The 21,426-nt window shown below is 39.5% G+C and overlaps 1 protein-coding gene across 2 annotated transcripts in view; it reads right to left on the reverse strand.

Annotated features, from left to right (window-relative positions):
• The window catches only part of ZC3H12C (zinc finger CCCH-type containing 12C), a 46,569-nt gene extending 25,283 nt beyond the window's left edge, over positions 1 to 21,286 (reverse strand). The window contains exons 1-2 of one of the 2 annotated variants that reach the window (XM_074816092.1): positions 21,238 to 21,286; positions 338 to 1,104 (exon numbers count right to left, since the gene is read on the reverse strand). In XM_074816092.1, the coding sequence (XP_074672193.1) occupies positions 338 to 1,032 (695 nt within the window). In that variant the 5' untranslated portion in view covers positions 1,033 to 1,104; positions 21,238 to 21,286. Of the gene's footprint in view, positions 1 to 337; positions 1,105 to 5,457; positions 5,542 to 21,237 lie in introns of those variants that run through there. The other variant, XM_074816091.1, reaches the window with a different exon arrangement.
• Between the last annotated feature and the right edge of the window lie 140 nt (positions 21,287 to 21,426).

A 21,426-nucleotide genomic window follows, 5' to 3' on the forward strand; every position in this document is an offset into this window, starting at 1 on the left:
TCCTGTATGTAACTGGATACAGAAATTGCCCATAGCAATGGTGCCTACCAAAAATTAATGAAGTACTAGACTGGCAGTGGGAAGGAGAGATTTTATAGCTGCCTACAAAGGAAGACTGGCATTAATCTATGGTTGTTCTAACAGTGAGTACAAACCACTGAACTCTTACAGACCTCTAGCCTGATTACAAGATTGATATACTGTGTGGTCGACAAAGATGCTCGCGAGAGAATCTGCATACAGTTTTAGGTTATTATACCAAACATCAGTGCTTGAACAGGACAAGGTCATTCTGTTTCTATTTAAATATAAAAGCAAAAGCTTCACGGTCACATACCTCATTGCAACATTGCTGCCATCAATAACTATTGGCCTCAGGTTGTCACCATCCTCTGTCACATCCTCCTGCAGTGGAGACTCTGACCTCTGAGACTCTATGGAAGATGCTTCACACATTACACTAGTGTTAGCATTAGTTACAGTCTGATCAGTCTCAGTTTTATTCCCAAGTTTGACAAGTTCTCCCAAAATATCATTTATTAAAGCATCAGTACCAAGTTTATTTAGTACGAGTTGAACCTGCTCTTCAGAGTAACCCAACTTAAGTGCAAACTCCAGTTTGGTTTGATATTCTTTCACCACATCAGGGGGCTTTTTGACTTCTTTAGGTACTATCTGAGCCTCTTCTATGCTAAAGTCTTGCAAGATTTCATTTCTTTTTAGTATATGAGGCTCTAAGCAAGGAGATCGGCACAGCTGTCGGTGAGTCTTAGGCAATAAATGTGATTCTGATACAAAATTATTCAGTCTCTCTGAATCATTATCAGAATTTGTGCTTTCTTCAGAGTCACAGCTGGAGCTTCCAGAAGTCTCTTCAGATGCTTCCTTATCTACATCTTCTTTCCTAGAATTAACCTTATCCATCGTTGGCTTCTCCGCCATTGACCAAGGTACAATTGCATTTATTTGTGTTCCAGTGCTCCCCACATAAAGGTGGCCTAAGTCATGCCCCAGATGATCCTTCAAGCCCATGAAGCTGCTGCATGTACTTGACTCCACTTTGCTGTTTTTCTTGTATTCCTGAATATAAAGTGTTCCGTATTCCTAAAAAGAGAACAAAAACGTTGCAACTGGTTACACGTATTACTTGCTTTGTAATTTTTTGCTGCTTCCTCAGAACTGTATTTATTCTCTCTCAACACATAAATACAACTTTTTTTTTTTTTTTAACATGGAAAACTTTTTTTGGGAAAAACTTTTCCTAAGGAACATCCATAGCTAAGTAGATAAACAACTGATCATCTGTTTTCTGAGTATATCAAATGCTTTTACTTAAACATTTCTAGAAATGGGTTTATGAAAGAATAGGAAACCAAACACTGCAAGTTTACTGTAAGGCAGAGGCAGAATTCTGGTCACAATTTAAAGGAATTGAGCTATTTCTTCTAGCTTAAGACAGTGTCGTAACAATGAAAAAAAAATGCAGCTATAACATACAAGCACTAGAAAAGCTTTTTAAACTAAATACCTTAAACTCTCTGTTTAAAAAAAAAAAAGAAATTAGCCTAGTACTAGATTATCTGGCTTATTAGACAAATATAAGGCATCATAACACATAAAATGAATTAGTAACAGAAAACATGATTAAATAAAAATGTATTTGCCTTAAAAGACACTATCAGTTCAACTGAATACACTCAAAGTACTTCTGAATTCCCTTATAAAGTTATAATCAAGTCAAGAAAGACTAATTGCTCTCAAGAAAGTGCTTCTTTACTAACACATACAGCATTTAGAGACATGGATTGATCTAATGGCCAATAAAGCCAATGGAAGTCTTTGCACCAATTGCAACAGACCATTCATCAAGCCAACAAGGCAACAAAATTAAAAGCTGATTTCAACTCTTAGACTAGACTTGTGCAAACCTTTTGCTGAATCAAAACTAGAGACAGAGAGATAGAAGTCACATAGGAAGAATGGAAGAAGAAAAGTTGCAGCGTTCTGGATTTCACACACTCACCACATCATTTTTTCTGGAGGAATTTTGCATAACAGTAGTTATATAGAAGTTAGCAACGCATTTCATCACAAGGATTATTTCCACAATCTACATTTAAAGGCAAATTGCTACCTCTTCCCCTTATTTCATTCTTTTAAACAGGAATCTTTGCTAACTGCTTCAATAAAAGAAGTAAAAGATAAATTATTTCTCATAGATAAAAATGGACCATATGGACCAATTGTACTGCAAGGTTACCATGAAAAAGAACAATTTACATTAAGGGAAGACTATGAAACAAAGACTTCTTTCACACTTCCATCTTGCAAAGCAGAACATAAAGGCAAGATATAGAGGCAAAGGACTTCACTTGAACTCAACAGACCCAAATTTTATCAAGGAGCATATACTGAGAAAAAACATAATGTCAAACAGACTCTCTTGATCTATACGAATACAAATTACAGGTATGTCTCACAAACAGCCAAAATCTCTGTCAGCAAATACTTTAACTCTCCCATCCCCTTACAGGTTAGCATTGAAGAATGACCAGTATTTTTAAAATACAGTGTACTTTCTTCTTCTTGGGATAAAGAACTGAGAGTACACACAGAAGAAATTCATCCAGGCTTAAGATTTGAGAGAATCAAGGAAAAAATCCAATCTGCGTTTCAGTAAAAGCAAACTCTATAGGTGCTGAGTCCTAAGACATCACCATTGTGGTGGAGCTTTTCGGTTACTTTGCCTAAAACTTACTTTACCTAAGCATCTATAGTTTAAATGAATAAATAAATAAATCTATCATCAGCATTTTAATCTCCAACACCTTAATCCAGGCAAGACTGATAGGAAAGAAAAAACTCTAAAGTTTTATTTAGATCTGATCTTGTTAGAAGGCAGTAGGGCTGTAATTCTTAGGCAGCGTATCAATGAATATTATTTTCTTTTAACTCAAATCTTTAGGATTTCAAGCAACACCAAAGATTAAACACAACAAGAATTTAGGAAATGAACCTTTACACACAGTGATTTATTAACTAACGTAATGCACTCGATAGCATAGTGCTAGTAACAAATCACAACAATATCCCAATAAAAGGATACAGTTAAAAAAACAACACTGTGGTCTTCACAGAACTGACACACACACACAAAAAAAAAAAATTTAAAAAAAATCTCAAACAAGAAACTGCTATTGGAAGTGAGGCTGCTTAGCAACCAGCCTTTAGTTGCTAGGATGCGCTCCTTTAACATACCATCATGAATACTAGCACAGCAAAAGAATAATTTGGTATGAACAAAAGCCCATGAAAGAGAGCGGGACTTAAGTGCGTCTGGTTTCCCCTCGGAGAACAATGCAGCTGCCAAACCGATCTGGAAGCCCCGACATCATTGTTCCACCAACCCCACAATCTGCTCTGACTCGAGGAAGTCTAGTTAATGGGCAACACTTTTAAGCTGGACTGAAAAGTTGAGCTGGCTCATGTACCGCTGCCGCAGAATACAGGGAGATAATGGGTCACTGACTAAATCCGTGTACTGTGAAATGTCATTTTAGTATTGAACTAAAAATAGAGGGAGGGATTTTTTTGGAAGGGGGGAAGAGGAGGTTGCATATTAACAGCATGGAGTAAACAAAGCTTGAAGTGCATAGATCAGAAAGAGGATTTTTTTTTTTTTTAGTGTTAGTTAAAATAATACTTAAGACATTCTCCAATCACTCCTTCCTTGAAGTTTAAGTGCTTTACAGCAACTACAATTGTAACACCCTCCAGTGGGATTCAAAGAAGTCACTAGCATATGAATGTGTCTGAAGATCAGGCATTATATGAAACATACTTTAGATGATTTGCACATCAACTGCATATGAAAAATGACCATAAACTGAGCTTTGTCCATTGTTGGGAATGTATACATAATCAGCCTCACATCTATCTGCTTTAAGTCTCCTGTCAATCTCCATCTTGCTCCAATATACAATTGCTCCTCTTGCACAGAACTCTTCTGTTTTTCAGAAACTATTTAAAGAATAATAAGAGAAGCAGCTTTAAAACCTGCCACAGATAGTATATAGTCACCATACTATTGCTTTAAAAGGGTAGTTAAAATGATGTTTACACTGTAAACCCAAGGTAAGATTTCTGAAATAGTTTTGCATAAGCAGTACGTTATTCCTAGCATTTGGCCTAAACCCTGCCTGCAAACTGTATTAATTTTCAGAAAAATGTTTACAACGTCTGTGAACTCTGTACACCGTATTTGTGGTCAGCAGCATCTCTTAGAAATGCTAGACTTTGGAGCTCCCAACATGATGTCCTTTATGAGATTCATTGATTATTTTATCTTGATTCGGTTAGTGAAGAGCAACGTGCCAGACAGTCTATTTGAATGAATTTGTATTCCAAATAAACACTAGTGTACCTATATATAGGACAATGAAGCTCATGAAAACCAGAAAAGGTCACGTTTATCCAAGAAGTAACATCAGATAAGAACTCTTCACTTACAGGGAACTCTCATTATGCACATATGGTTTTAAATTATGCTTACTGATACAATGCAGTATAGCTAAGAAAAATATCTTCTATGAATTCTGAGAGCCAAACAAAAATCAGCCAAAAAAAATCTTGTCAAGGAAGTCTTCAACTTTTGGTTATGCTCACCACAGCTGATAATAGAATTGTATTTATGAAAAGTTAATAAAACGGGTAACTCCCAGTTTAGACACAGTTATGACAACATAAGTTTAAACTATAGCCTGTTTAAAACTATAGTATCTCACACTGGGTTCACTATTAAAGGCTTAAAATACTGTATTGCTGAGTCAAAGATATTTATCAAGTATAAATGTAATACTCCAGATGAGCACTGTGCTACCACATTGTAGAAGTGCGATCTTTTCCCGTTTCTTAGAAGTCACCACTATTTTCCACCACTAACCATTAATGATAATCAGCCTATTAATTCACTTTCACACAAAACAGAAATATTTCTCAAAGGGATGTGGGCAAGTAGATCATCTAACCTTTTAATGTGTATTGACATTATTCCCACTTACAGTTGAGCATAAGAAAAGCAATTTAATGCAAATGTAGTTCACAGAGGAAAATAACAAGGAATAAAATAGTGTGTCATGTGGCACAGTATAACAGAAATTGTGTATTCTCAAAAGACCGTCAAAAGTTTCTGAAGATACATTCTACAGAGAAATAGTTCAACATGTTTTCACAAAGGCAGACTTTTTCTAAGTCTTCTAAACACAAAATGGAAAATACTGAAATCAGTTTGTTGAAACACTGTCATTACTTGTCACAAACAGAAGTGCAGAACTGATCAGAAAAGAAAAAAAAATGAACATATCAGTTATCCAAATGATAAAGATACTGCAACAATGCAAATAAAATAATGAATATGTAATAAATACCTACTGCTGTAGTTTCTATGTATTTAATTACCATTGTATTTCAGTGAGTGCTGTTGTCTGCATCACTCTATCCAACAAAGGAAGGATGTCCCATTGAACAGATTGGTTAATGCTCTGGGGCAACAGATGTCTACTGGAACTGCAGGAGACCAGCAACTGGTGGCCTGCCCATCTTCTGAAAACTTTCAATAGACTCATGCATATGTTCACACAATAGGGCATGTGGTAGAAATGCAAACCTCTTTTTAACCCTTTTATATGCTCTCTTTCCCTCCCAACTGATATATGAAGGTCTTTGTTTTGATTTTTTCTTTACAGGATCCTTGGAACACAGGCTCATGGAGTATACAGTGTTTGTTCTTCAGCCTAACATCTGAACTCAAAACATAAAACAAAACAGATTAGAAACTTTACAAAAATAGCCAGGCTAGATCCGACACACTTATGAATAGTTTGCAAACCACAAAACCTTTGACTGGAACATGTTCCCATCTGAGAGCATCCTAGTGCTCTATCTTGCACTACAGTATCTTCAGATAAGCCCACAATGGAGCTCTTCCTATTTTCACAAACACAGGAAATTTCACCCATTGTATGGTATAATGGAAAAGGTGTTTGATTTTTTTTTTTCTTAAAAGCTTTTTCTACCAGTCACAAATTAAAGTAAATAATAGCTTATTTGCAACATACAGTAAAAACCTATAACTTAAAGTTGAAACCTCCTCTTCTCCCCAGGGGGCTAGAGGAGAATTTGTTCTGTTGATGACTACTGCCTATCATTTTCAAATTCTGGGAAATACACCATTACTGATGCTTTTGAAAGTTCCTTAATACAACTCACTGGGTGAGATCATTGCTCTTTAATATACTTAAGTCTTCAGATATAACTGTTTCTTTCTCTCTTTTTCCAAGAGACACCCAAAGTGTGCAAATCTCAGCTGACACACATGCTAGCTACGTTGTCCAAATGCAAACTGATATGCTGAAACACCAGAAAGGTGAAACGTCCCATTTCTGCAGAGAGAAGCCCATATACTTACGTTCGCTGGAAAACACACAGACATTGGTTTCTTGTAGCTGTTCCAGAAGCAACTCCTTAACACGATTTCAGCTGCAGACTTCAGGCAAGCAAGCAGAACAATGAATGGACGAACAGATGGACCCGCAATGTCTTTGCTTAACCTATTACTGAGCGGACGCGGAGCCAATCACGACCCGCAGAGCTCACAATTAGTTGGCCGGGCAGATGCAAGGCAACCTCCCCACCCTGCATCAGGTTCGGAGGTTTCTAAGATAAGCAAGTTGATGTCATTCTCAGGGTCTGCCCCGGGCAGCATGTGTATTAACGAGGGGTGTGCAGCAACAATAGGCCATACAAAAGAGACTAGCAGGCAGCTGCTGTATGAGAGCCAGAGTCATTAGGGAGCAGGCTGCCAACAAGAAACACCTGGCTTGGGCAGACTTCAGCTTCTCCTCATTGTTTCTAATTCATGAAACAAAGAAAGGAATTATTTTTAAGTAGTAAAAGTTGTGAGTTCCTATTAAAATATATCAGTCTTAAGGAATATAATCCCTTCTATTATGGAAACAAAAAGTTCTTTGTAAGGAAAAATATTAAAGAGAAATAAATCTATCAGTAGCTATTGTAGTCTCCCTTTCTTGTTAGCAAAATTAATCATAGTGGTATAAAGTGCAAGGAGGTATGAAAGGAGCCCACACTAAACACTGAAATGTATTCAGAAACCATTTTCTGAATCTTCTGACACTTTTGTACATCATCAGTAAATGTAAAAAACTTACATTTACACACAATTCTAACAGAGTACTTGTGGGAAATTTCAATGGAAGGTGAAACTGATTAAACTGAAATCACATAATATTAACACGTGCAATAATGGATATTTTTAAGGAATGGCATTGAAACATTAGGGCACTTGATAGAAAGGAACTATGAACCACTCTTTTGTTCTGGAGTCACTCATATTTGTTTGCAACAGAACTTCTTTCCCTTTTATTTCACAAATCTGTTCTAGATGCCAAGATCTTCCTGTCTCTGCAATGATGAAATATTTGAACAGAAGTCAGGAGCTAGGCCACTGCCAGCTTTTTATTGTTTTTATTTTTATTGAAGTAAGCCACATGGAAACACAAACTCCAGTCCACACCTCTCCTCACTGCCCAACATTTCCAGTACCACCAAGCCCTGCGACACACACATTTAGCAATATAATAGCAGCAAGGCTTGATGCTTGATAAAAAAAAGTTCAGAAATGTGGACTTTCAAATAAAAAGTTGCCACTGCTGGTAACTTCAGTGAAGACAGCTCAGCACGGCGGGAGGGGGAGGGAATTCTACATTTGTAAATGTTCATCTGAATGATTACTAGAAAAGTGTATTTACTGAACTTCAACATCATTACATTACTAAAAGCAATACTGAGAACCACAGAGGCAGCTGTCGTCCTCTGCTTGGGTGGACAGGCAATCTGCTGGGAAACATCTACTGTGCTTTAAAAAAAGAAATGTTTAGAATTGTTTTGAGTAATTTCCCAAGCTTTATGTGGAGATTAAAATGATTCAACATAGTAAATGGATCACATATCATCATGCTATTACACTGATGCATTTATCATGTGCCCAGATATTAAGCTGCAAAGCAGAAACCCCAATTACAGTTTCTCTGCACTGTCCATTAAACACTCCTAAGAACAACTACAAACCCCACTATGTTGGAGCTTTTAAGTCGGAGGCAGGAGGAGACTCCTCACTAATTTCTGCCACTGTGAACACAAAGAGTGAGAGAAAGCTACCCACGAGCACAGTGGGATGCCTGATCTCCAGCACTGGATTAAGCCTCTTTGCAAACAGCGAATAAAAGCAGTGATCTGAAAAAGCTAATCAGTCCCTGCTGTGGTATTTAGACTACCTCAGTTGCTGGTATTGGATAAATGTTAAGCATATTAAAACTTCTGTAGGCAAAATAGGAAGCCAGTCCAGTTCACCTATGCCCAAGAACTGCCTTAATGCAAGCAGGATCACTTGGCTACTCATTAGTTGAATATCTCCCTGATTAGAACCAGGCACTTTTTTTGCAATAGCAGAAATGCTTGTTTCGCAGGGGAGACGTATGATACCCTTTATGTACATCTGTAACAAATCGAGAACTCCGTAGCACAGAAGTGGTGTACTTAGGGCTCTACAAGTACAAAGAGGGCAAGCGTATGATCTGGCTTAAAAGTCTGCCTTAAAAATAAGGTTGTAGGAAGTTTACTTGTGAAGACCTGCCCCCTCAACGCCTTCTACAGTAACAGTACCGCGCCCTCCCCCCCCCCCGCCCCAGTTCTCCATACTCCAAGTCCGTGTCCTCAGGGAACCAGGTCTAAACTTTAGTTGCTGATTAATGTTCATGCTAGTGCCATGTTGCAGCACTGACTGTGACCAAAGTCAGAACCGATACAATCTGAAGACTTACATTATGTTGTATATAGAAAATATTCTAGCAAGCTGTAGTTGCACAAATTTTCTAATTCTACCTTGTGCACAATGTCTGTTACTTAAACCAGCTGCCTGTTCTGGAAGCACCTTCTCAGCTGTTCCCTTAAAGAACTTGGCCTGTCCAAGGTTTACAAGGTGTCAGATCACCCTGTTAAATCATGCTTGTGATGACAGAAAAGCATTAGTATTAAGGTTTAACCAACATGAGGCTTCCTTCGGGAAATGATGAGTGCAACAAAGAAACCTTAGTAAGAAACACTGTAGCTCTCCCATCACAACAGTGAGAGGCTATAACAGCATCACTAGAATGTACACAGATCACATGGACAAAGCAAGTTCTACTTCTTGTGCTAAACCCTTCAAATCCAATAACCTGACTAGTTCAGCAATCTCATATTACCATATCTAAAATACAGAGTCAGTAAATTAAATTCAGTCATCAAAATACAGGAAACCTAACAGTTCTTCAAATTTCTGGTCTTGCAAGATCAGTAAGCTATAAAAACCTATTTTTGTGGCTCCTAGAGATCAGACATCATGTAAAGTGCTCCTCAGGTCCCCAATGCCACTTGATTAAACAGCACACCAGCACAAAATCCTGCACTGGCTAGAGATGATGGGCTCAGGGACTCCATGGTGGAAGGAGATTTCTGAACAGCACACAGAAAGGTGATGGGATGCTGCAAAGGGACACAACCAGGGTGAACCTCTCAGCTGGGCGAGGGGTGGGAAGGAGAGCATCCCCTCCCCTCTTCTGCCCAGTTTGGTATGAAGAGCACGCATGGGAGGATCAGAAAGACCAAAGGAGGGAGAGCTGGAGCAGCTGGGAAATTCAGACAGCGTAAGCTGAAGATACTAGGGAAGCACTAGTATAAGAAAAAAAAAACCACCCCCCCCCCCCCCCCCAAAAGCTGTCAGTTCCAGCCAACTCTTGTTATTTCAAACACACTGAAAACAAAGCCTTATTTTAAAAGAAATTATTTTACGCAAGTATACAGAATGATCATTCTGTAACTTAAGTGGTATTATTGCAACAATTAGAAAGACAACTTTTCCCATTAAAGTATTTAATTATCTTTTATTGTAGAACTTTATGCTAAGCCTCCAGTAATAAATGGTGCAGTGTATTCTTGCAAATGCATAAGTTAAATCTATCACGTATCACTGCATTTATGAAATAGAAATGAAGGTTGTATGCTACAGACAAAACTCACTGCTGTGTCATTGCAAAATCTCTTACAGTTACTGTTGGACTTGGGAGCTGCAAGGGAGATTATGAATTATGAGGTGGCAATACAACAGAAATTCTTCTTTTCCAGTTAGTTTGTTAAGAGATGCAAACTATCTTAAGTGAACATTTTGAAAGAAGTTTACTTGGTTTTGAGGAATAGAAAGTGGTGCTCTAGACTGTATGTACACATAGTCATAAAAACAAACAAAAAACCACCACCACTCTACAGTCAGACGAGTGAATTAAGTGACCAGTAAAAAGTGCCTAGAATTCAGAAAATCAACTGATATTATGATAAAGATGAGTAATTCTTTGCCTAGAGAATAACTAGCCTTAAAAAAATATATATTTAAAAAGGATCAACTCTATTTTCAAATGCAGTGTAATTTCTCTGTAGAAAAATATGCACTTGCAAATGCATTAAAACAAAGCAGCAAAGTTCTTTCACTCTTTGAAAGAAGACTCCACTGTCTGTAGTTATCCTTAAATTTAAAAAAGCAGAGATGCATCTTCCATCAGGCCATCATCTTAAAAGAAGGTTAGAAGGTCTACAGTTTCTAGTACAATCCCATGAGATCATCAGTATTGACTGCATGAAAGACATGAGCAAACCGTTGCAACATCTATCATGACATTCTCTAATGTTTTAAAGAGAAGAGGAAAACCCTAAGTTTTATCATAAGCAGTGACTACTTCTTTGCTAGCTATGGGTATAAACAGATCCAATCTTTCCTTGTCTGTGGGTAGATAAAGGCCGTGACCATGAGCTGTTCATCATGAGATGACAAGGTGCCCACCTGCAGCTGCACCTAACTGCAGTTTACCTACGTGAGGAGCCCAACAGGCTTGAGCCATACTGGCCAACCATGCAGAAAGCATAAAGCAGCATTCTGCAACAGCAAAGCCACTGGCATCACCTGTCAGTACCACACTGAGAAGTAGCTCCTGAAATGAGATACATTTTCTGAAGCAAAGACTTTCATTCTGGAAGTGAATAATTTTGATCATGTGACAAAATGAAAACCCACTATGTTTACCTAAGAGGATAATGAAAAAGTAGTTGCCTCAACACTGTAACTTCAGATATCCGTTGTAGGCGTGGATCCTTAAGCAATACTCCTTCCACAGTATCCCAGAATCACTGAGGTTAAAAGAGACCTCTGGAGGTCATCTGGTCCAACTTCCCACTCTGCTCAAGCAGGACCACCTACAGCCAGTTGCCCAGGACCCTGTCCAGACAGCATCTGAGCATCTCCAAGGATGGAGACTCCACAACCTCCCTGGCCAACCTGTGCTAGCACTTGGTCACCCTCACAGCAAAAAAGTGTTTCCTGATGTTCAGAGGGAACCTCCTGTGTTTCAGCCTGTGCCTATCGCCTCTGGTCCTGTCCCTGGGCACCACCGAAAAGAGCCTGGCTCTGCCCTCTTTGCACCCTCCCTTTGGTTATTTATACACATCAATAAGATCCCCCTCTTCTCCAAGCTGAACAGTCCCAGCTCTCTCAGGCTTTCCTCATAGAAAAGATGCTCCAGTCCCTTAATCATCTTTGTGGCCTTCTGTCATACTCACTCCAGTATGTCCATGTATCTCTGGGGAGCCCAGCACTGGACACAGCACTCCAGGTGTGTCTCACCAGTGCTGAGCAGAGGGGAAGGATCACCTCCCTTGACTTGCTACACCACCCCTCCTAAGGCAGCCCAGGATACCACTGGCCTTCTCTGCCACAAGGAGACATCACAGGCTCAAGGATTTTCCCATCTTTAAGTGGATGCTACAACTTAAGTGTGGTTAAAACCCGACACAAACATACAAGTCACTGTAACCATACCTGCACGAGTACACCAGAGCACACACAGACAGATGGCATGATCACAGAAGTCTTGTTTCCAAGGGCAGCAAGTCACCCTGGCAGAAATTCTTGGGGTTTTTTTTGGAAGAGACACCCAAGAGCACTTCACCAAACATGTCAGGGATGTCTTCCTTCACTAGGCACATAAACAACGTGACCATTTACACAGCTTGGCTGGTTAAGGTTCAATTTTGTAACTATGCCTATGTTTGTAGGGGTAGATCCCTTCACTCCTTGCTCTGATACAGCCATGTGTAAGACCCACCCCATTCTGTGAGGCCTCCTTTAGGACCAAGGCCTCAGTTACTGTTCCCTGTCTGAAAAAAAAAAAAAAATCTTTTATTTTACTTAAAAATGCAAATGTAAGGAAAAAATACAGCAGCTGCCACTAGCACAGAGGAAGGTTTAATAGTCTTTTTAGCTTTCTTTAAAACTGCACTTAATACAGTATCTTGTATTTGTTTCTACCCTTTTGGGGGATGCAAGAGCCTAAAACATCTTAAGTTATTCAGAAAGTTACTCAAAATAAAAATCTTTAAAAAGAAGAAAATCACCTGCTACTGGTTTTCAAATTCCACCAAAGGGTGTATCCTATTTTTGCACACTTTGCCAAAGAAGCCCAAGAAAATCCAATCTACAGTTCAGCTACTTCAAGCTCTACCAGAAAGTTTTCAGGGGTTTGCAAGCCAGAAAATATTGAAAACCCCTGCCGTGCACTAAGATGGCTGTCAAGCAACTGCTCTCATCAACACCAGGGCAGCATGGAACACACTGCTGATTTCTGCAACAAATAGGGGAACAGTGCTTATTTTAAGATTATCTCTGGAGGGCACTCTGTTTAATTTCTTTCTTAATTTTATTATTTATGAATTGAAGCAGAGACACTGAGATACAAAGTACTCTAGAAAAAAAAAAAAGTTTCCAGCAATACACATTAGATTTGATCTCTTCCCACTTCCAGAATGAGTCACGCTGTCTGGATGCTTTCTGAGCACGAAAATTTGAACTGTCTAATTAACTTTCCCTGTGACAATATTGGGCGGCCAGACAATGCCTACAACTGTACAAAGTGTACGCCGTCATGCTTAGCAAAGTACTTTTATTCAAATTTGTTCTGTCAGAAGAAAATCCTCTAACAAAACTAACATGGTTATGTGAAAAAAAGTATTCTCTTCATTTAAATACAAATTTAAGAGACTTCGCTAGTCAACCTAACATCTTTTATCTGTGCTACAAACTATTATTAACAGTTTGAAAGGCTCGTCAGAGGAAAATAGGCCTCTCAAACTGTCTAGCGACATGGCCAGGTTGTGTTTCAGGTCATGCTGCTGGCAACAGAGCTCCATAATCTCCAGGGTTCCTGGACAGAGTTCAAGGTGTTGGTTGGACTCTGTGTCGCCCTAAATGGCTTCACAGGGTTATGCTTATTTGAGAGACAATTCCTGTGCCTGTACCACACGGCTGCAGTTGTCATTTTGGACTGGAGCCTTCTGCAAGAGAGCTGCCAGCAGCGGATTTTCTGTAAGACTTTCAGCCTTGCCATTTACTCTCTACCAGGATGAAAGAGCCAGAGAATATGTTAAGGTCCAATTTTTTACCCGGATTTAGTAAATTAAGAATCAGGGAAGACAGAGATGGTCATAAGGTTTGTCAAGACACACTTAGTATATAATTGTTTCTTACTTTCTGGGGAAGCTTTTAATAGACCTGACAAGTAGCAACAATAGCCAAATCTCACAGAAAGTGGGTGACTGTAGCTGCAAATACAAGTTCAAAAATAAATAGAAAGGAAATAGCTACACAGAACTCTATCTTACTACCTATCATTTAGGTATGGCTTTTCTTCAGATTTACCGTTTCGATTTACGTTTTTACTCAGGAGAGACCACCAGGAAGTCCTCACACTGAACTATGTACACCAGGCTTTGAAATCCTAGTATTTTACACATTAATAAAACAGCTTGCTCACTTTTGTTTAATAACCTAATGTATCAAAAAGAGACAAACAATCTGTTAGGGATTTCACACAATTTTTCTAGGTCTTTGGAGTCTCAGAGTCATTTCATTCCGAGCTCAGAAGTTTGCAACTTTTAAAGTAGAAATTAATATTGCAGACCAAATTGCCTTATGATTAGCCACCACCTTACGAATCTTTTTTTTTTTTTTTTTTTTCAGTTGGAAAGCCAACTAGATTTTAGTCCTGTGAATACCTGCACAGATTCCTTCATTAAGGTTAACATTTTGAGCCCTTTTTGACCCCCAGAGCTCACATTTTGCTTTTCAGAGTCCCACCTCACCATGAAGTTAGGTCTGAGAATGACAGATGCAAAGGAAAGACTTCGTTCAGAACTGGTGATGTTATTAACATGTAGAATTAAATAATTTAGTTTAGAAGGGATGTCTGGAGGTCAGCTAGTCCAACAAACCGCCACTCAACTACAGTAGGTTGCTCAGTGCCTTTTCCAAGTCAACTTTTGAGCACTTCCAAGGCTGGAGATTCCACAACCTTCCCAGGTACCCATCCCAGTGTTTAAGTATCCTTATGGTGACATTTTTCTTCATCTCCAGCCAGAATTTTTTCACCGTAACTTGCAACTGCTGTCTCTTGATCTTTTGCTGCATGCATACAAGACTCCTTGTCTTCTCTATACCCTCACATTAAGCAGCTGAAGTCAGAGATAAGATCCCCCTTAGTCTTCTCTTAGTAAGGCTGAACAAATTGATCTCTCCCAGCCTCTCCTTGTATGTAATGTAATTCAACCCCGTAATCACCCTGGTAGCCATCCACTGGACTTGCTCCAGTAAGTCAGTGTTTTCTCCTGTCCTTTGGAGACCAAAACTGGTCACTGTGCTCCAAATGCAATCTCATCAGTGCCAAAAAGAAGCAAACGATCACTCCGCTTGATCTGCTGGCTATGCTCTTGCTAATACAGCCTATCTGGCCTTATTACCTATTTTTGCAACATCATCTTGCACTTATCAAGGGATGAGGCTTTACTTTTCACAAAAGCATTCCATGTCAGCAGATGAACTAAACTCTATTTACAATGCCCGCTGGAGGCATCTGTTTTCAGTTTGCCTGCTACAAACATTTTCTCTCCAGAGCTCCCACAGGCATACCGATGAGCGTATCCAAGCTGCAGATGAACAATTCAACTGCTCACAGAAGTACACAGCAAGAAAGATCAGCCTTAAGATGATGATGCTTGTTTTCACACTATGAGTTTGCTTATCTGAGGTCTCTCTTGCGACAGCTGTATATATCAAGAAGTAACCAATTTGTAACTTACAAATGTCTGAAATTTAACAAGCTGTCCTACGTGAACTACAGACTGCTATCAATACAGCCTCACAAAACTTTGGAGCTGCCAGTTTTATGAAACAAATCTGGAAGACCATCACCAAATACTGAACAAAACCTTATGGAGAGACCATACGTATGGTACCAACACAGTTAAACCAAAGAGCAATTATTTTGAGTCTTGAAAAAGACTGACTGCCTAATTCCACAATGCAAACACACGCTGAAGATCTGTAGCGTAACTTCTAATCTATCAGGCAAGGGTGGTTTACCAAGTTTCACTTATAACATAAGTGATGGTCAATTCAGAGGAGATGGCAGAGAGCTCACAAGAAAGCCACAACTTTGAATTAGTCTTGGTGTTAAGGTCAAACTTGGTAATAAGCTAGTGGGCACCACCTAAACACATTTGAGCCATGCAGTCTTTTGCTGGAACCAGATGAAAGTCACATCAATGTACGCATGATACCAGATGTTATTTTCTTCCACACAACAGCTACAATAAAAAGCTATTAACAGACAAGTGAACAAGTGGCTGGGGAAACAACAGCTGAAGCAGAAAAGTCTGATTTTAATCTTTCAGCAGTAAGCACGGGCTGTAGCTCAGCAACAACTTCGAGAAACCCAGAAACTGTAATCCCAACAGCGACAGTTCCAGAAACACTAATGAGCCCAACTCACAGCTCAGCAAGAGCAGCAAAGGCCCAGTTGGCAGCCCAGCAAGAATGGCAGCAGCAACCCCAGAAGCAGCTGCTACAGAGACTCGTGAACCCAGGTGCACAGCCCTGGGCACTTGTACATCATAGCCCTTCCCTAGCCAGAACAAACCCTTTCCAGAGGTGTATCTGGCATTACAAATAGTATGTATCGGAATTATTGCTGAAGGAGAAATAATCTGAGGTTTTCAAATCAGTTGAATGTTTTAAGGTGGAAAGGCCTTAGGGGATGTTGCTGCAAAGTAGGAGGCTCTCAGACCCTCCACTTAGATAAAGTGGAGATCTCCCTGAAAGTATTGATGGTACTTTTTACAAGAGAAACATCTCTCATCAAGTATGAGGCCATGCATTGTTGCTGGAAAGATTAGATAACTCAGTGATTCAAACATTAGCTTTACAGATGAGGAAGGACTGAAGAGACCTCTCAGAGTCAGGGCACCAATGATAATGATGACTAGGAAAGCACAGAGATGGGGATTTATAGATATCAGCTACTTATGTTAACAGTCTGCAGAACAAAAGGAGACTAGGAAAGTAGCTTCTGTTAGAGGAAATGCAATCTATTCCTTTTCCAGCCAATCTCTGCCAAACCACCAAATTTCATTAGTCCTAAGATAAAAGGTCTAAGTCACAACACAATAGAAATTTTCAACTCATCACAAAACTTCAAAGTTTGATGGGGCTGATCAATTGATTTAGCAATTTAACACATTACTTTTTACAGCTCATACAGGAGGATGGCTCACACAAATGGTCATTTAGGAATAACCATGACAGTTTTTGTCAATTAGTAAAGGACTCAAGGATTTAAGACTCTTCCCAGCCTCTGAGCTTTACCTACTGGCAGCAAGCAGGTCCCTTTTCAGGTATTTGCAATAACCTTTCACATTTACTGTTCAACACCTCAAGCTTCACTGACTTCCCCAATCTCTGGCACTTCTCTGCAACTTTCAACCACCTCCCAAGACATTCCTTTCATACCAAAAGAAATTACGGTATTTCTTCCACTGGGAGGATTATTAACGTCCATTAAACTCTCCTGCACTCCCAACCACTGAATGTCTTGCTTTGCCTCTCCCTTCCTCTCTCCCCACTCTTTTCTCAAAATACCAACTTCTTATTAAGTAAAATCCCTCCTCCTGAACACAGCTTTAGTTTCCTCACTATCCACCCTCAAGAAAACTACAATTTTAACACAGAATACATTTTAAAATGCTTTGTATAATCTTGCAGAAGTTTTATGCAAAGAACATAGTTACCCTGAAAGAACCAAATCACTTTGGTCTAAAACAGAGGTATTGGGAGCTATATTCATGAGCACACAGGAGCTTTCTACATTCAAAGGATGGCAGACCCTGGCATGGTCTAGCATTCTATCCTGTATCTATCTACTCATACACACACATATACATGTACATATATATATATATACGGACATCTCCCATCCCAGGGAGGAGGATGACCTATGCCAATTTTTAAAGTGTTACACTGGTGTCATAAATCAAACAAATACAACCTTAAAACAGCCAGGCAGTCAGGAGAGGTAGTCTGGCACATGCTGTGAGGTGAGCCTGGAAGAACTATGAATCTCACAGTTGCAGAGGGTGAGCTTCATTACTCCCCAGGGCAAACTTTGAAAAGGTCTTGTCTGTACCTTTCCAATCAGGACAGCAGAAGTACAAGTCTTAAAATTAAAGTACTCTTTCAAAACATTCTCACTCTGCAGCTATGATTCAAGAACGAATGGAGCTTGAGTTTACCAAAAAGCTAAATAACTCCTTAACTGGGGAATACAATATCCTTGCAGAATGGGAAAGTCAGCGTCAAGTGTCAAGCTCAGCACTTCATACTAAGCAAAATACAATTTGGATTTTTGGTAGTGCAAGTTCAGCCTTTCACACAAGAAATCTGATTTAACCTGAAGTAATCAATTCTGATAGGTAAGAGAGAAATGCCTAGTTCATCTAAGCAGAAAGCCCCAAGGTTATGAAAAATCTCCCTCAATTTCTGCTCATCACTAAACAACATGGTAAGGAACATGCTTTTTGACAGAGCCTCAAGCTTTTTGACAGAGCCTGTTACACAAAAACATTTAAAGATGCAGAGCTTTACAGTGAAAGATATCTGTACAGTACTTTTCTCCTCTAACTCTGGAGAGCTGCCTATTCCACAAGACATGCAGAGGGAAAAATATGGAGAGAGAGAGAGAAAAAAATAATAATTTAAAAAAAAAAAAAAAAAGAAGAAAAGAGGCGGGGAGGAAGAGACAAGGGGAGAGAAATGCCTCATAACTCTACCAGGAAGGCAATTATGAGCAGATCACAATTGATTTTCTATCTATGTGCTAACTGGAAATGACTACAGTTTGAGACCAGGAGGTAAGAAAAATGACTCTGCCTCTTGTTACGCTGTCTCACCTCTGCTTTTGTTATATTCTATCTTTAACATATAATTTAGTAACTAAAATGAAGTGTCAATTCTTTCAAGCATAAAATACGGGCTTGTTCAATTAATGGGTTTCTTGCTTCAAACATATGGTAGAAGTAGTACATTTATTGTAAATATTTAGCAAGCTTGAAGACAGGAGGCATTTTAAACATAACTACACATAATAAGAGATACAAAGCATCACTATACAATAACTTCAGTCTGAGGACAGAAACATTTCAGTCTCTTGACAGAAACAACTCACTGCAGTCTTTGTACAACATCTGTTTCTTACAGTACCTCAGATATAGTTTCCAGTACCACAAGACAAAAATGACGTGTAACCACCTTAATCACAAATAAGGCCACTGGCTAGCTGCCATGGCAACAAACACTACGGAAATGAGTGAATGATGAAATCTCTCTTGAATAACTTAAAAAACCCCTTATCCATGACTTCCTAGCTACATGTGGGACACTGCTTCACAGAACAGCAAAAGCAGCAGAATAATATTTACAGAACAGGAAAAATAGGAGTTTTACACCATAACCTTACACACCACACATTTTCTAACCTTCCTCTTAGTTACTACAACCCCTCCCCCCCTCTCTTAGTACTGTCAATCTGTTTCAAGCACTTTAGTTTTTAAGAATTATTTAAAATACGTATTATGAAGAGATCCATGACTGGAAGCTGAGGCTAGCAAAATTCAGATTAGGATCTGTTTTAATTAAAAAATGAAGTGCAACCAGTGAAAAAACTACACAGACTATAAGTGTTCAAGGGCAGATTTATTTTTTTTTTTAAATTACTGGCTCAAGCCAGAAGTTATGGATCTGATGCAGAAAATACCAAACAAGATTTTATGACCTCTGTAATAAAAGCAGTAAACCTAAATTACACATCTCCTTTCTACCAAACATGGAGTTGCTTAGCCATAGCCATTTCTGCATACAACAAAAACTGACCTGAGCCAAGCAAGTTCCTCGTTTCACTTCACGCTGACTCTGAATTATCCTTTTCCAGCTCGCTTAAAGAGTATTTTCAACTGCACGTAGGAAATATAAGATCTCACAGAGAAAATTTCATAAGGTTTTCAACTTACCTATGTAAAATTGAACAGTAAATAGGTTTCATCAAATATTGAACTGAATCTTCAATCTTTTCAAGTCTCATCAACTGCAAGCCTAGTTTTCTTCAAATAAACAAACAGGTCTGGAACACCAATAATGTTTTTAAAGCTTGGTACAACCCAGAGAAGCAGGCAGTGAAATCACTCCAAGCAGACTGTTGCTCAGCTCAGCAGTCAGTCTAAAATGCACAATCTACACAGATGAGTCAAGTCTGGATAATCCCTTCATGCTCTGTCAGGTTGAGAGTATGGCGTTTGTTTTTAAATTGCATACCTTCAAAAAACTCCACTTCTCTTTGCATTTACTGTATAAGATGACATTTTTTAAAGCGTGTTTTGCTTTAGAGATGCCTAAAAAAATTGTTAGTGGAGCTCTATCAGGACCTCATAAATAGTAACTGCCTTTTTAAAAGGATTGCAAACGGTAATGGTAATTCTAAGAGCCCTGAGTGACTGATGCCCTATGGAAGTCTAGGGTAGTAATAAGGGTGTAATACCCATGTTGGACTAAAACCATAAATACAGCAAGGTTTGTGGAGGGAGGAATTTGTTCAACTGCCTTCACTAGGAAAAAAACAAAAAAAAAAAAAAGATTTTTTTTTCTCAAGACTAATTGGTTGAATTAATAAAAAGGAAGGGGGAGGGGAGGAGAGAGAACACACAAAAACCTTTCCCTATTTTCCTAAAATAGTTGCAAATGCGTTTTATACTGACGTAACAAATTCTCTTTAAAATGACAACATGCTTGAATTTTGATCCATTCACTACAGTACACTCTGCTAAAGTATAATCTCACCCTGGAGCATCACCACATAGAAAATTTAGTTTATTAAGATTTATCTAATACAGTACTGGAAGAAGCGTTACCGTGAATTCACTGTTTCTCTATATGGGCAAACGCTAAGTGGTGAAGAGATGGTGGAAGAAGTACCCTGCCACTTTGAAAACCCAGACATACTTGAATGGTTTATTTTCTTTCCAGATCAAAAGACTATGCTACTGCTATCTTAAGTATGTTGTTAATTGCATAACCCTAAGAAGCGCAATTATGAATTATGCCTCCGCTTTGCAAACACAGACCAAGAGGACAAGACATTTCAATACGTCCGCTGTTAAAGAAGTGTGGTCTCTGTTCAGCGGGATGGGTTTACTTAACCCAACTTTCAGCAACACCGTCGCAGAAGAGCTGTTTGGCCCTGTCAAAGCTACCAAACGAGAGTCAGGCACGGGAGTGCCAGGCAGGACCAGGGCCGGCTGCAGAAGGTGCTGTACAAACACAGCCCAGCAGAGTTTCCTCCCCCGGGGGCATTATAAAATAACGTCACCGCTCCACAAATACAACCGTACATGCCCGGCGTTACTCGGACACACCTGCAAAATTAGGTCCAAAAAACAAAGGTGAATGAAAATTAATTTTTAAGATAAATTGAAACTTAAAAGCCACATCCAGATCTGATAATGGTGCAGCCAATGCTTTTAAAGGCTTCTGCCTATTACGGTTTGGTTAAAGCCAACTCACGCAGCCGGTTCTCTCACCCAAAGTGCAGGGAATAAATCTCCACCACTGTTCTCACAGAATTATTTAAAAAAAACACAACCAAACCAACCCCCCTCGCCCCAAAAGTTAGAAGCAGGGTAACGGCAGGGTAGGTAGGATACCTGAAATAACTTTTAAATTCCTCCTCGGGCGCCCGGTACTCGCGGGTACGGGTGTCCCCCGGGACAGCTGCGGCTCCGGAACAGCCGCGGGACCAGCCCCCGGGACCAGCCCGGCGCTGCGGGGAGGCACGGCCGCTCCCGCCGGCTCGGCCCGCGGGTCCTGCCGGGGTCGGCAGCGACCGGGTCGAG

This window comes from Strix aluco, chromosome 2, assembly GCF_031877795.1.
Source record: "Strix aluco isolate bStrAlu1 chromosome 2, bStrAlu1.hap1, whole genome shotgun sequence".
NCBI classification, from domain to species: Eukaryota; Metazoa; Chordata; class Aves; order Strigiformes; family Strigidae; genus Strix; species Strix aluco.